Genomic DNA, 14,216 nt, shown 5'->3' with positions numbered 1-14,216 from the left:
AATAATCTGCACTCTTCCAGGTGAAGATGACGGGAGTCTTCCTCGCAGGCCGCGGGGACACGAGGACGCTAACGAGGCTCCGTGAGGCCGCGAGCTTCTGTTCACACGCTGACCACGTTTCACCAGAAACAACCGGCGCACAGAGCGAGGCGGCCCGCGCGCACGCTGCTGGTTAGCTCGCACCGTTAGCGCCGTTAGCGCTGCAGACGTTACCGCATATGGTGCTACTGGCTTTACTGGTGTGACTGGTATTATGGGTGTTACTGGTGTTACTGGTGACTGGTATTATTGATGTTACTGGTGCTCCTGGTGTGACTGGTGTTACTGGTGTGACTGGTGTGACTGGTGTGACTGGTAATATCGATGTTACTGGTGTTACTGGTGTTACTGGTGTGACTGGTGCTCCTGGTGTGACTGGTGTTACTGGTGACTGGTGTTAATGGTGTGACTGGTGTTAATGGTGTGACTGGTGTGACTGGTGCTCTGAGCCTTGTTTTGACCACACGGGGTCTCGTTCTACTCTGATCACACGTATCTTTACTGTCGGACGTCTCCTCAGATCAATGACCTGAGCTCTTCTCTCTGCAGGAAGTCACCTGAGCAGCAGACTCAGTGGTCACCTGCTGCTGTCTGTCCCGGGGTGCGTTTCATTTGCTCACCAGCCAAATTAAACATTCAAACGTTGTGTCTTTATAATACATTTAATAGTTGACTTCTTTATTTAAAGGGGTTTTATGAAGGTATTAAAGTAGTTTATGGATATGAGAAATCATTAAATCTCTAGTGGAGGTTTCTGGTGTTTTATTGGTTGACGAGGGTTTTATATTTCTATTTTCTAAGGTATTCTACTATTCTACTATACAGGAGTTTAGCTCCTTCTTCTTCTGGTGTTTCAGGGAATGAAGCATCTGCACCGTCCCTACAAACGGTCCCAGACTCATGTGACGCAGCAGGAAACGGCCCTCAAAACATGGGGTTTGAATTCCCATGATGCATCCCTGATGGTGTTTTTTACTTGAATGGCGCCTGCCCCCCCAGCGCCCTGCCCCCCATCTCATGTGTCTGCAGAGGATCATTTATCCTCTTTTAGAGAAACCAGATCAATACTGCAGTCATGGACAAGGTTTCACTTCTCTATGAAATGAGCCTCACACGTCATTGTGTGTGTGTGTGTGTGTGTGTGTCTGTGAGTGTGTGTTTCACACCTCCGCATTGAGGTGCAGTTGGAGTCTCTATTTGTTCCCGATAACTCGCTCGGATGGAAAAGCGCGTTTCTATGTGACGCACAACAAGAAGCAGCTGATCTCTTTGTATGTTCCGTGTTCTATGTTCCGTGTTCTATCAGAACCAAGGAAGACTTTATCGCAGCATCACAAGGTCAGACCCCTCAGTGGTGGGAGGAGCTACAGCAGATAGGGGCGGGGCTACGATGTAGCATCGGTTACATGTTGTAAACTGTTGTTCTTTGAAAGACGAGAAAATGACGTCAAAGAAGTATTTTCTCTGTGTTTTATATCCTCACCGGACCAGTATAGTGGTGTCCAACCACCAGGGTCCGCCCCTCTCGTCCTGGTTCTGGTTCTCCCGGGCCTCCCTTCCCTCCAGCGGGCCCAGCAGTGCATTGTGGGTACAAACCAACGAGACAACAGAAGCTGTGCAGCGGCTAAAGCGCTAAAGGACGCAGGGCAGAAGACAGGGTATCGACGTCCGTCTGTCCTGGAGGGGCGAGGAAGCGGTGGGGGGGGTTTAGATTAGGAGCTGGGCTGGGTGGCCATGGCGACCGGGTGGGACGTGGGAGGTGGGGGAGGGGGGGGGGGGGGTTTGGGAGGTGGAGCTGCCTCGCTCCGTCAGCTCCTTTAGGTCTGATACCAAAGAGAAGGAATCATGTGCATCTTGTTTCTGTTGTAAAATGAACGAGGGCCTGAAGACAACACACACACACACACACACACACACACACACAGACACACACACACACACTGTGTGGCCCGCCTCCCTCACTTAACACCCCCCCCGTTTCACCCTTTGCGTTTCTCCCCGTGTTGCAGATCTGTCGGAGAAGAAGAGCGACCTGAGGGTCTGCGACGAGTCCACCTGCCGATTCTCCGGCGCGTGCAGAGACGACGGAGCTCAGCTCAAATGCGTCTGCCAGTTCCAGGTAGGAAGAGAAGTTTACTACGCGTCTACGGTTCAGTATTCCTGCTGTGTTCACTCCTTTATTCTCTCCGTCAATGGAATCATAAAGAGTACAATCTCTTAAATTATATTATAATTATATTATAGTAAAACATAATTTATATGTTTGTTATTATTAACACACCTACGCCAATAATAAGGCTGTACCAAAACGTTTGTAGCTTCAGACCATCATTCTGTTGATATCAGGATTAAAAGAAACCACAACTAGTCTCTTATGGCGCGTTTCCACCGAGCGGTACGGATCGGTACGGGTCGGGTCGGTACCCTTTTATTTGTGTCTCCACTGCTAAAAGTTGAGAATGGTACCATAAATCCGACCCGTACCGTACCACTTCTTGGGTTCCCTTCCGTTGGGGCACCTGGCACAGGTGTTTGGTACTAAAGGGCGGAGCTAGACTCACTGCAGAGCATTGATTGGTTGAAAGAGTGTCGTCATTTGCACGTGCCGCAAGGGGAAGACAACACACGTAACACACCTGCAGCATGTAGCCTTTGCTCAAACAAAGAGTGTCGTCTCCTTGTGACAAACAGCCACATATGGAGAAGCAGGAACAGGATCGGCTGTACGTCCTCCGTTGTTGTTTGCGGTTAGCTTTCAGTTTTTGTCAGTTTTCAATCTACTTTCCGTCATGTACCACGCCCATCAAGTGACCGTATCACTACTTTCTGGAATACACCACGCCTATCAAGTAAGGGTACTGTTGGCGGTGGAAACGCTCGCCAAATCATGGTTAACAGACCCGACCCGTACCGACCCGACCCGTACCGACCCGACCCGTACCGTACCGCTCGGTGGAAACGCACCATTACAAGCAGGAGGAATTTTATTAAAGGGAAGCAGATACCTCACGTGACCAGCAGGGGGCGACTCCTCTGCTCCCATAGACGTCTATGAGGAAATGACTCTACTTCTCTGTAGTGACCAGCAGGGGGCGACTCCTCTGCTCCCATAGACGTCTATGAGGAAATGACTCTACTTCTCTGTAGTGACCAGCAGGGGGCGACTCCTCTGCTCCCATAGACGTCTATGAGGAAATGACTCTACTTCTCTCTTGATTTATTCCCTCAGTAAACATTGTAAACATGAGTTTGTGGTCTCAGTCTCTAGTTTCTAGTCTTCTTCAATACAGATGATGTTGATTTAGTGAATTATGGTGCATTTAGAGTCAAACAGGCAGACAAAGCAGGGGACGCTTTTGACCTCCCAAATACGGTCGAAAAAAGTAAAGGAGGCTTCAAACGTCCACGACAGGAGGTTGAAACATGATCAGGACGCTCTGATTTCTCCTCAGAGTCCTTTGAAGATCTTCCTCCCATCAGATCAACGATACGGGCAAACCACTGGGGCTCGTCAGGCCAACCTTTATTCAGGGGCACAATCGGCTCTATTGGCCTCGAATGTGACACCGTGAACAGCCGACGGACCTTAACTCCGCCCGACTCGACCCCGGCGCCGCCTCTCAGCCGGTCCCGAGTGGGTCCAGTCCAGCGGTGACGTTGAGACTTCACTAACATTCCCGTCTTATTTCCAGTGTCACAAGAACTACGTCCCGGTGTGCGGCTCCAACGGAGACACCTACCAGAACGAGTGCTACCGCCGGCAGGCGTCCTGCAAGCAGCAGAGAGCCATCCTGCGCGTGTCCGACGGCCCCTGCTCAGCCGGTGAGTCCGCCAGGAGGCCCCTTGATCCAGGACGGTGCCCCTCAACAGCCGATCACTGCTCCCCGTCCGTTGGTATCGCCCGGCGGAGACGGACGCGACTCGTCTTCTTTTACGCCCCAGAGTTCATACCCAAAATATAAAAAGTTATTTGGAGGAATCAGGAAACATTTATCACTAAAATATGTGAGACGTACAAGGAGTTTGACTTGGCGGTTGGTGCGTAACAAGACAGATAAGACAACATAGTGCAACTGTGTTGTGGGTGCAGGGGACACGTGACAGGGGACACGTGACAGGGGACATAGGACACGTGACAGGGGACACGTGACAGGGGACATAGGACACGTGACAGGTGTATGTGGAGTGACCGGTGGAAATGGGGATGACAAAGTCCGTCGGTGGGGGACCCCGAGGGGTCATTTACAGGCTTTTCTAAAACCAGAACTATAAATATTAGATCGGCCACCAGAAAATCCAAACCAAATGAAGCTGAACAAAGAGAAAAAGAGACGTGTCGGTTTCTTATAAATAACATTAGAGTTCTGGTGTTCTCGCCCAGCTGTGCTGTGATTGGCGAGTTACATCTTCCTTCGCTCACTCATGTGAGGATGAAGCTCAATATTTAGATTTCATTTAACAAATAGTAAAACACACCTTGTGGCAGCGGTGTCCCGTCCAACAAAAGGCTTTTCATGAATAAACTGCCTGCTTCAAAGCTTCTCCAGGTGTGGAAGCCTTCATTTGGACTGTGCTGCTTCATTGGGACCTTCAGGAGGAGACGATGATGAAGATGTTCAATGTCCTCTGCAGGTTTTATTGACTCTCCATTGAGCTTCTCTCCAGTGTCTCACGAGACACGTGGAATGATGTCCCCGTCTGACCTGAATGTGGACGCATCCACTCTAGAAACAGGGGAGTTAGAGCGGTGACTCACATTCGTCTGCAGTCCGGCTGGTTTTTCTGGATGAAACAAAAGAAGAATACGTTCTACTTTCTCTCCTTCTACACATCCAACCTTTCCTTTCCTCATTTCCTACCCAAGTGTTTCTACGTCCATTCCTTCCTTCCTCCAAACCAACTGCTCGCTTCCATTTAGAAAAAAAGTACTTTTTTAAACACTCTGTTTCGTGGGCGTCAATAGTTTCATGCTCTCAGCTTCAGGGACGATATTTGTACGTCTCCATTGGGGACTCCAGCTCAAAGTCGGTCAGATCTGTCAACCTGAAGAGCAATAAACCTCCAAATAAACAGATGAGACACGAGATAACTGTGGAATAAGGGAAAGACGCGTTCCCACGCCCCAGATGAAAACACGTCTCTATGCTAAGCTATGCTAACTGTGTTGCATGGTGGAACTTGACAGAATGCTGCATGTCAAAGAACTGTAATTATCATGGTTCCACCACGTATCCTTGTAATGAAGAGACGCTGGTGTCTCTCCTGTCTTCACAGATCCCGGCTCCGGTTCCGGAGACGGATACGGTGAGTCTGTTTTTTTCACTAAAGTCAAACACACGTGAATTGATGGCACTCGATGATCAAACTACCCAAACTACTCAAACGATACTCAAGAAAACCAAGAAGAAAGATTCCACACATGAAAGTCAGGAGAAGACGCAGCTGAAAAAGAGCTTCAGAGAGTCGGACCCTCCTGAACTAAAGCAGCGAGCTGCCGTGAGGACGCCCGGGGAGCCGGGACGGGTCGGGTGTCTTCTTCAGGGACACTTCGACATGGGACCCTCTCTACTCTATGCGCCACGGTTCAGTTTCAGCCACCTTCTAGATTCTGTCCTCGGATTGTTGGTCCGGCTAATCAACCCAGACCCACCCAGGCCCATCCAGGCCCATCCAGACCCATCCAGGCCCAGACCCACCCAGACCCACCCAGGCCCATCCAGACCCAGACCCACCCAGACCCATCCAGACCCATCCAGACCCATCCAGGCCCAGACCCACCCAGACCCACCCAGGCCCATCCAGACCCAGACCCACCCAGACCCATCCAGACCCACCCAGGCCCATCCAGACCCACCCAGACCCAGACCCACCCAGGCCCATCCAGACCCACCCAGACCCACCCAGACCCATCCAGACCCACCCAGGCCCATCCAGACCCAGACCCACCCAGACCCAGACCCATCCAGACCCATCCAGACCCACCCAGGCCCATCCAGACCCAGACCCACCCAGACCCACCCAGGCCCATCCAGACCCACCCAGACCCTCCACAGTCCAACGGGGACAAAGAGACTTTCTGCTGCGGCTCCTCGTCCAATCGATCGGGGGCCTCTGAGCCGCTCCGAGCTCTACATGTCTCTACAGCCTCAACCCCCTCGCGTCATTTTAATCATCATGTTGCTCTTAAGCTTTAAATGTATCTTTGCATTTTTTATTGTGTAAAAACGTATGTATGTATTAATGAAATAACTTCAGAGGACATTTGATGTCTGATGTCCCAGATTAATCTCTTTGATATTTCGTGTTCCGGTTGTTACCAACAACTGATATCATAGGACGATTCATGCTCTTTAGGAGAAGGTGATGTGGTTTCTCCATTCACGGTGTTTTATTACTCTTAAAGGATCAATAAAAGGTTTGTCGTTATCACTTAGAAACACTTCATCGTGCAACAACTCGTCCTCCTCTGCGCGCTGCTGGACTCGTGTCTCTAGCGTCAGACGGTACACTTATACACTTATATGAATACTTTATGCGTATTGTTGCAGACGACGAGGGTTCAGGCTCCGACGTCGGGAAGAAGTTCACCAAGTGCAGCACCTGTAAATACGGAGCGGAGTGCGACGAGGACTCTGAGGACGTCTGGTGAGTCTGATGAAGAAGAAGAAGCCCACAGCTTCCTTAAGGCGGCTCCAGGACGATTACCTGTTGGTGTGTCGTTATCCTCAGAGTTAAATTTATTTGCATAATTAAATAAAAATAAAAAAACGTAGCATGGATGAAAAAATATCCATGTGGCGTCGGCATCAAAACCACTATTGGTTTTCTCAATCGGCGAAGGTTCTGTCATCCGCAGATATTATAGGAAAAGGGATTTCAAATACATCGATAAATCCTTTGTAGAAATAAGAAACAATAAAGGTCCAAGACTGGAACCCTGTGCAACCCCACATTTGAGAAGATGAACTCTCTGAGTCTGTGAATTAATTGAAAAATCTGAATTAGAACTTGCTCTGAATTAGGTATGTCTGAAAAAAGGACCGTTGACCTGTGCAGACGCCGGGTCAGTGGACAATGAATTACCGGCTTAGTCTCCAAAATGAGCCCCAGCTAATGATACGATGCCTTGGTAGAAACACTGACCCGCTCTCTTCTTCTTCAGGTGCATCTGTAACATCGACTGCAGCGGCCACAACGAGAACCCGGTGTGCGCCACCGACGGGAACTCCTACAACAACCCCTGTCTGGTCCGAGAGGCGTCGTGCATGAAGCAGGAGCAGATCGACGTCAAACACCTGGGCCCGTGCCCCGGTAAGACGAAGACTAGAAAGGCTACAAAGGCAGCCCAGTAGCAAGAACCCAGTAGAACAAAGGCTAGCCCAGTAGCAAGAACCCAGTAGAACAAAGGCTAGCCCAGTAGCAAGAACCCAGTAGAACAAAGGCTAGCCCAGTAGCAAGAACCCAGTAGCACAAAGGCTAGCCCAGTAGCAAGAACCCAGTAGAACAAAGGCTAGCCCAGTAACGCTAACCCAGTAGCACAAAGGCAGCCCAGTAACGCTAACCCAGTAGAACAAAGGCTAGCCCAGTAGCAAGAACCCAGTAGAACAAAGGCTAGCCCAGTAACGCTAACCCAGTAGCACTAGCGTATATCTAGTTTTGCTACGCAGGCTTGAAAATGATGCGTTCGATCTCTTTACTTCAGTCCTTCCTGTTTTTTTGTCACAGCTGAAATTATTCAGATGTTTTCCTCTCAGAGCTCAGCTCTATTTCACCGTGTTGCATCACTTCAAGTTCCTCCGTCACTTTAAATTCTCCCTGAATCGCAGTGGATGTGTAACACCTTCCTCCTCCTCCATGCATCCCGGTGCCACAGACGGAGGTTGTTGCTCCACACTAAGGTGCTGACGTAGTAAAATGCAGGATGGATGTGTGACAGCCTTTCATCTCTGCCGTGAATCAGCCTTGTTATCCGAACCGTGTCGGGACAAATGAACGCATCCAATCATCGATGTTTCCAATTAACCCGCAGACCGAGCGTGCGGCTGGTTTCACTGTGGTTCCACGAGGCCTCAATCCAACAGATACACGCAGGACGCTTCATCAATCAGATATTCTGGAAAACAAGAAGCACATTTGTCCAGGATGGTTCATTTATTTGTTTGTGGACGTTTTAAAGACTCAAGCTCGGCAATTTGGCCATCGCCATTGAACCAGTGAACAGGAAGTGATCATATATGGACTGATAGAGACCTGTCAGTCAGTGTGTAGCCCCGCCCTAAAGCGTCCCCTGCTTTAAGGTCTGTTTGACTCTAAATGGACCATAATTCACTAAATGGACATCATGCTGTATTGAAGAAGACTTGAAACTAGAGACTGAGACCATAAACTCATGTTTACATGTCATATTCTCATAGACGTCTATGGGAGCAGAGCAGTCGCCCCCTGCTGGTCACTACACAGAATGCAGCTTTAACACATGTAGCTTCTGTTTAAAGGACCAAAGGCTGCAAAGAGAGAAGTGGTTTTCTGTGACACTCTAAGTGTGGACGCCTCGAGTGAGAAACCGCTCTGGTTTCACCTTCCTGGTTCCTCATCACGAGGGTTAAACACTCTCATGGGAAATCTACGGTTCACTGCACATCATATTTTTTGAATCATCTTTGTGGCTTGATGGATGCAGGCCTCGGCTGCTGATGTTTCTTATTGACCCCCGCCCCCCCACACTGAGACTTACCTCCACGCACCAGCCTTGAATCTCAGACGTATCGTCTAACCGCAGACGCCCTGTTACCTATGGATCCCTCCTCAGCGGCTTCAAGGTGGACCGTCACGGAGCATCTGATTGGTTCGGAGAAGCGGTGGGTGTCGAGCCCCCCCGAGACGAAGAGCATCTGCCCGAAGGGGGACCTGACTCTCAACTGATGTCTCAGAGATGGATTGAAGCTAATTAGGTTAGGTTGCGTTATTGATCGATTCTCATCGGTCTTCTGATCCGACGGCAACATGAAACAATCTCTATTTTCAATACGATCATCAGCTCACAGCTGGAATCGAGTCAGAAGAACATGAGCAGCTGGTCGGCATTAAAGTAAAAAATATTGATTCGATTTTGGGAGATTTTGTTCATTTGGACCACGTGAAAAAGCTGAAAAAGAGAGAGGGAGGATGGGAGGAAGGGGGAGAGAGGGAGGATGGGAGGAGGTATGAAGGGGGAGACAGGGAGGATGGGAAGAGGTAGGGGGGGAGAGAGGGAGGATGGGAGGAAGTAGGAAGGGGGAGAGAGGGAGGATGGGAGGAGGTAGGGGGGGAGAGAGGGAGGATGGGAGGAAGTAGGAAGGGGGAGAGAGGGAGGAGGTATGAAGGGGGAGAGAGGGAGGATGGGAGGAGGTAGGAAGGGGGAGACAGGGAGGATGGGAGGAGGTAGGGGGGGAGAGAGGGAGGATGGGAGGAAGTAGGAAGGGGGAGAGAGGGAGGATGGGAGGAGGTAGGAAGGGGGAGACAGGGAGGATGGGAGGAGGTAGGGGGGGAGAGAGGGAGGATGGGAGGAGGTAGGAAGGGGGAGAGAGGGAGGATGGGAGGAGGTAGGAACGGAGACAGAGTGAGGATGGGAGGAGGTAGGAACGGAGACAGAGTGAGGATGGGAGGAGGTAGGAAGGGGGAGAGAGAGGGAGGGTGGGAGGAGGTAGGAACGGACACAGAGGGAGGATGGGAGGAGGGAGGAATGATGGAGTACTAAAGATGGATGAGTTTGTGTTTGTCTCTCTGTATTTCAATTGTACCTCCCTGTGTGTGTGTAGCAGAAGAATGGGTGACACACACACACACACACACACACACACACACACACACACACACACACACACACACACACACACACTCCACCACCTTGACAAACGAAGCGAGACTCAGACGTGGAGTAAACATCCTCCTCTTCAGTCTGTCTCTCACACAGACAGCAGGTAGTAATTCAGGTGTCAACACTGCGGAAATAGAACATGTAACGGATGAAAGGACTGAAATCAGTGTGTTGGTTCTGGTTCCGTCTCCCCAGCAGCTGATAAAGACAAACCGGGGAAGAAGGACGACAGCAGTCCTTTCAAGGTCAACGTCTTAGGTGAGCGACCTCTCCGTCCTTTCAGGCAGACGTCCAGAGACGCCGGTCACAACCTCACTGTGTCAATAGCCGGCGCCAAATGTTTTTTTTCAACCAGTAGACAGGAAGTGACCATATCTGGACTGAGGAGGAATGAAGTAGAGACCTGTCAATCAGCATGTAGCCCCGCCCTAAAGTGTCCCCTGCTTCATGGTCTGTTTGACTCTAAATGGACCATCATTCACTAAATGAACATCATCTGTATTGAAGAAGACTTGAAACTAGAGACCGAGACCATAAACCATAAACTATGGGAGCAGAGGAGTCGCCCCCTGCTGGTCACTACAGAGAAGTAGAGTCATTTCCTCATAGACGTCTATGGGAGCAGAGGAGTCGCCCCCTGCTGGTCACTACAGAGAAGTAGAGTCATTTCCTCATAGACGTCTATGGGAGCAGAGGAGTCGCCCCCTGCTGGTCACTACAGAGAAGTAGAGTCATTTCCTCATAGACGTCTATGGGAGCAGAGGAGTCGCCCCCTGCTGGTCACTACAGAGAAGTAGAGTCATTTCCTCATAGACGTCTATGGGAGCAGAGGAGTCGCCCCCTGCTGGTCACTACAGAGAAGTAGAGTCATTTCCTCATAGACGTCTATGGGAGCAGAGGAGTCGCCCCCTGCTGGTCACTACAGAGAAGTAGAGTCATTTCCTCATAGACGTCTATGGGAGCAGAGGAGTCGCCCCCTGCTGGTCACTACAGAGAAGTAGAGTCATTTCCTCATAGACGTTTATGGGAGCAGAGGAGTCGCCAACTCAACTCATGAAACTCCGCCTTCACTTTAAAGAACCAGAAGTTGCCGCCTGATTACTAAAGTGAACTGTGATGTCAACTAAAGTGAGATATCACCAGTAAGATACAACTGGTCTTTCAACTGTTTTAAATCATATCGTCCCTTCGTTCATCTGGACCTTCTCCGGGTTCTCTGCCGTCATTAGAAACGTTTATCCACAATAAACACAACTCAAAACCACAGCAAATCCTCTAAAAACGTCTGGTATGTAACAAACAAGTTGCTGCCAGGTTAACAGTTCCCCCTTCTTTCCGCTCGTTATGCTAAGCTAACATAATTTAGCATACGGGTACCATCATGATTTTGGATATTCGTGATCCGTTGTTCTCTTACTGGATCAACGGTAATCCCGGAATAACATTTGATATCTGAGCTTTCCTTGTATTTCACAATAGTCTTGTTAATAGATTTAATATTTCCGTTTATTGAACACCAGTTTAGTCGGTTTAACTGGTTTGTCTTTCGTCCAGAGACCACCGGTCTGGACCACGGTGACGGGTTCTACGCCGGGAGGCCGATCCCCTGCTCTGAGAGCTACGCCGGCTACTGTGTCCACGGCAAGTGTGAAATGAAGTACAGCACGGCCAGCTGCAGGTGTGTGAAGTACTACTGCTGTGTGTGTATACTGTACATATATAAATACTACCCACATAGTTCTATAGAAGACCCAGCTCCTGAGTGAAAGTACTTTCCAGTACATACGTATTGTACATTAAAGTACTTTAGTGTTTCCATGTATATGTTCTGCGTTTCACTGTACATGCGGCGTTGCAGGTGTGACGCCGGCTACAGGGGCGCTCAGTGTGACGAGCCTCAGGACTTCAACATCCTGTACGTGGTGCCCAGCGGACAGAAGCTCCACTACGTCCTCATCGCCGCCATCATAGGCGCCGTGCAGATCGCCATCATCGTCGCCGTGGTGATGTGCATCACAAGGTCGGTTTGCTTGTCTAAAGCCGTTTAAAGCGGTTGCATGTAGCGTATCAAAGGCAGCGCCATTACTAGCCGATGAAGAACCAGCCGCGTAGACGTCTTAATTTGCGTCTCGTTGTGGTTCCACGTTGAGTCTCCTCCTCTGTTCGTCCTTTCAGGAAATGTCCTAAAAACCAGCGGGGGGGTCGCCGGCAGAAGCAGAACCTGGGACACTTTTCCTCGGACCCCGGCTCCCGGATGGTATAGCCCGCTTCCTTTTGATAAGTTCTTTCTTACGTCGTGGGAAGCAAAAGCTTTTTTTTAACGGTAGATTTGGTGTATTGGTTTTTTTTTCCTCACCCGAGGAACCGTTAGGACAGAAGAATGATGGTGTTTATTTAAGGGGCCTTATTTTCCCTCCTCTTTCCCGTTTTTGGATGGAAAGTATTTCCTTTCTCTCTGAGCGAGCCGTCGCTCTCCGTCCTTAAATGCTTCCTCGTGGATATCAGCCCCTCTGGAATGTGCTGAACTGGGAATTTATTGAGCTTTTTGTTCTCTACTAATGTCGTGCAGCTGATCCCCAAATGCCGCCTGCTGAGTTGCCGTAGCAGGTGAGGGGGGGCATCGACGGGGAGACATGGTCACTCTGTGTTCATTCTGTCAATCAGAAGCACTTTTTACTTCCATGTTTACGATGATCTCGTTTCTAAACTGTTTACGTAGTAGTTCCTGTATATTGGCATGACTTGTGACTGTGTATTGTGATGTAGTTTTAACTGGGGGGGGGGGGGGGGGGGGTAGTAGGTAGTGGCTGATTGTCTTTGCAGCAACAACGAACGAAGGAGGCAAAGAAGCATCAGCTGCAAAATGTCAACTTGATACGATGTTTTCATGTGGATCATTTTCTTCTGTTGTTATTACGGTATTGACACGTGACCGGATACAGACGTTAGTCTCTAGTTCATGCAGACGGATGAATGCTGGACGTCAACGATGCCCCCCCCTTAAAAACTGAAACCTCGGAGGCATTTAAACGTCACATTGGAAACAATTTACATGTAAACTGGTTTTTTTTTTGTTGAAAGCTGATTTGTTCCAACAATCTGAACGCATTTCCTCTTAGAGAACGTGACTGTGATGAACTATGCACAAACTCTACTGCTGTTGACTCACTTTGCAACTGAAAAATGACTAAAACTGAGACGACGAGACGAAGGGGTGAAAGGTCAAACTGTTCGTCTCAAGCTTGAAAACCTTTTTCTGGATGTGTCTGACTTTTGTATAAATTACGACCTTTTAACTGTCTGTCATTACAACTGGAAAAAAAGAAAAGCAAGTAGAACAAAACCCTCTAAATGGTTTGAGATGATCGAACCAACCAAAGGATCGATGCAGCGTAGCCAGACCATGACGGAGGAACGGAGCTGGTGGCGCCAGTGACGATGGAACGTGAAGACGTGAAGACCACAGGAAGTAGGTGAAGACGACAGGAAGTAGGCAACGATGTCTCGTCCTAGCTAATGACAAAGGGGATAATGAGGACAGGAAGCAGGCGATGAGGACAGGAAGCAGGCGATGAGGACAGGAAGCAGGCGATGAGGACAGGAAGCAGGTGATGAGGACAGGAAGCAGGCGATGAGGACAGGAAGTAAGCGTTGTGAAAGCAAAACTAACCGGATCAAAATGTCACAAACACCCAGAATGTTGGCCGTGACTTCGTGGTTTTAGAAGGTCGTAGGAATGTAAAGCGAAGCTACAGCGGATCGTTGCATCCGTTTGGGGGCGACGAAGGGACGTTTAGAACTGGGAAAGTCTGGTCCAAAATCATTTAGTTTCAAAGGAATCATCAGAATAGAGATCAGCTGTGGTCGTTTACACTGTGACCGACGGATCCGACAGTCAGCTGCCGTCGGGGGTCGGGGGGGTCGGGGGGGGTCGTCTCTTTTTTGTTTTCCTGTAACGTCTTAGTGTAAAAGGGTCGTAGCAGCGTGTTTCTACTTGTCGACCATCGCAGCCGTGACTCCTCTCAATGTGACTAGAATGTGTTTGACATGTTGCTATTCTGCATGTAGACTCTGGAGGCGGTTTTTGGTCTCTGCAAAATAAAAAGGAAATGTTTTTTTAATGTACAGTTTGGTGCCAACGTGTCTTCATCCTGTGATGTTTGAGCTCAAGTCTTCGTATTCCACTTCCTGTGAAGGATCAGGGATGTGACAGAAACCGTGTGAGTGATGATTGCAGAAACACTGACCTGCGTGGACCAGATCCTTCTTGTTCTGGCTCCACAGAGGCCGTGTGTCCTCCCTGCATATTTACTCCACGTCT

General features: G+C 49.4%; 1 protein-coding gene across 2 annotated transcripts in view; it reads left to right on the top strand.

The window, feature by feature from the left end:
* Window positions 1–14,020, top strand: part of tmeff1a (transmembrane protein with EGF-like and two follistatin-like domains 1a) — a 20,546-nt gene extending 6,526 nt beyond the window's left edge. Inside the window, exons 2-10 of one of the 2 annotated variants that reach the window (XM_040170838.2) lie at window positions 2,049–2,158; window positions 3,732–3,861; window positions 5,314–5,343; window positions 6,588–6,684; window positions 7,202–7,350; window positions 10,094–10,153; window positions 11,450–11,573; window positions 11,754–11,915; window positions 12,071–14,020. In XM_040170838.2, the coding sequence (XP_040026772.2) occupies window positions 2,049–2,158; window positions 3,732–3,861; window positions 5,314–5,343; window positions 6,588–6,684; window positions 7,202–7,350; window positions 10,094–10,153; window positions 11,450–11,573; window positions 11,754–11,915; window positions 12,071–12,158 (950 nt within the window). In that variant the 3' untranslated portion in view covers window positions 12,159–14,020. Of the gene's footprint in view, window positions 1–2,048; window positions 2,159–3,731; window positions 3,862–5,313; window positions 5,344–6,587; window positions 6,685–7,201; window positions 7,351–10,090; window positions 10,154–11,449; window positions 11,574–11,753; window positions 11,916–12,070 lie in introns of both variants that reach the window. The other variant, XM_040170836.2, reaches the window with a different exon arrangement.
* The last annotated feature ends 196 nt before the right edge of the window (window positions 14,021–14,216 follow it).

The sequence above is a fragment of the Gasterosteus aculeatus genome, chromosome 3 (genome assembly GCF_964276395.1).
Source record: "Gasterosteus aculeatus chromosome 3, fGasAcu3.hap1.1, whole genome shotgun sequence".
Lineage (NCBI taxonomy): Eukaryota > Metazoa > Chordata > Actinopteri > Perciformes > Gasterosteidae > Gasterosteus > Gasterosteus aculeatus.
This window is presented reverse-complemented; position numbering and strand designations above follow the sequence as displayed.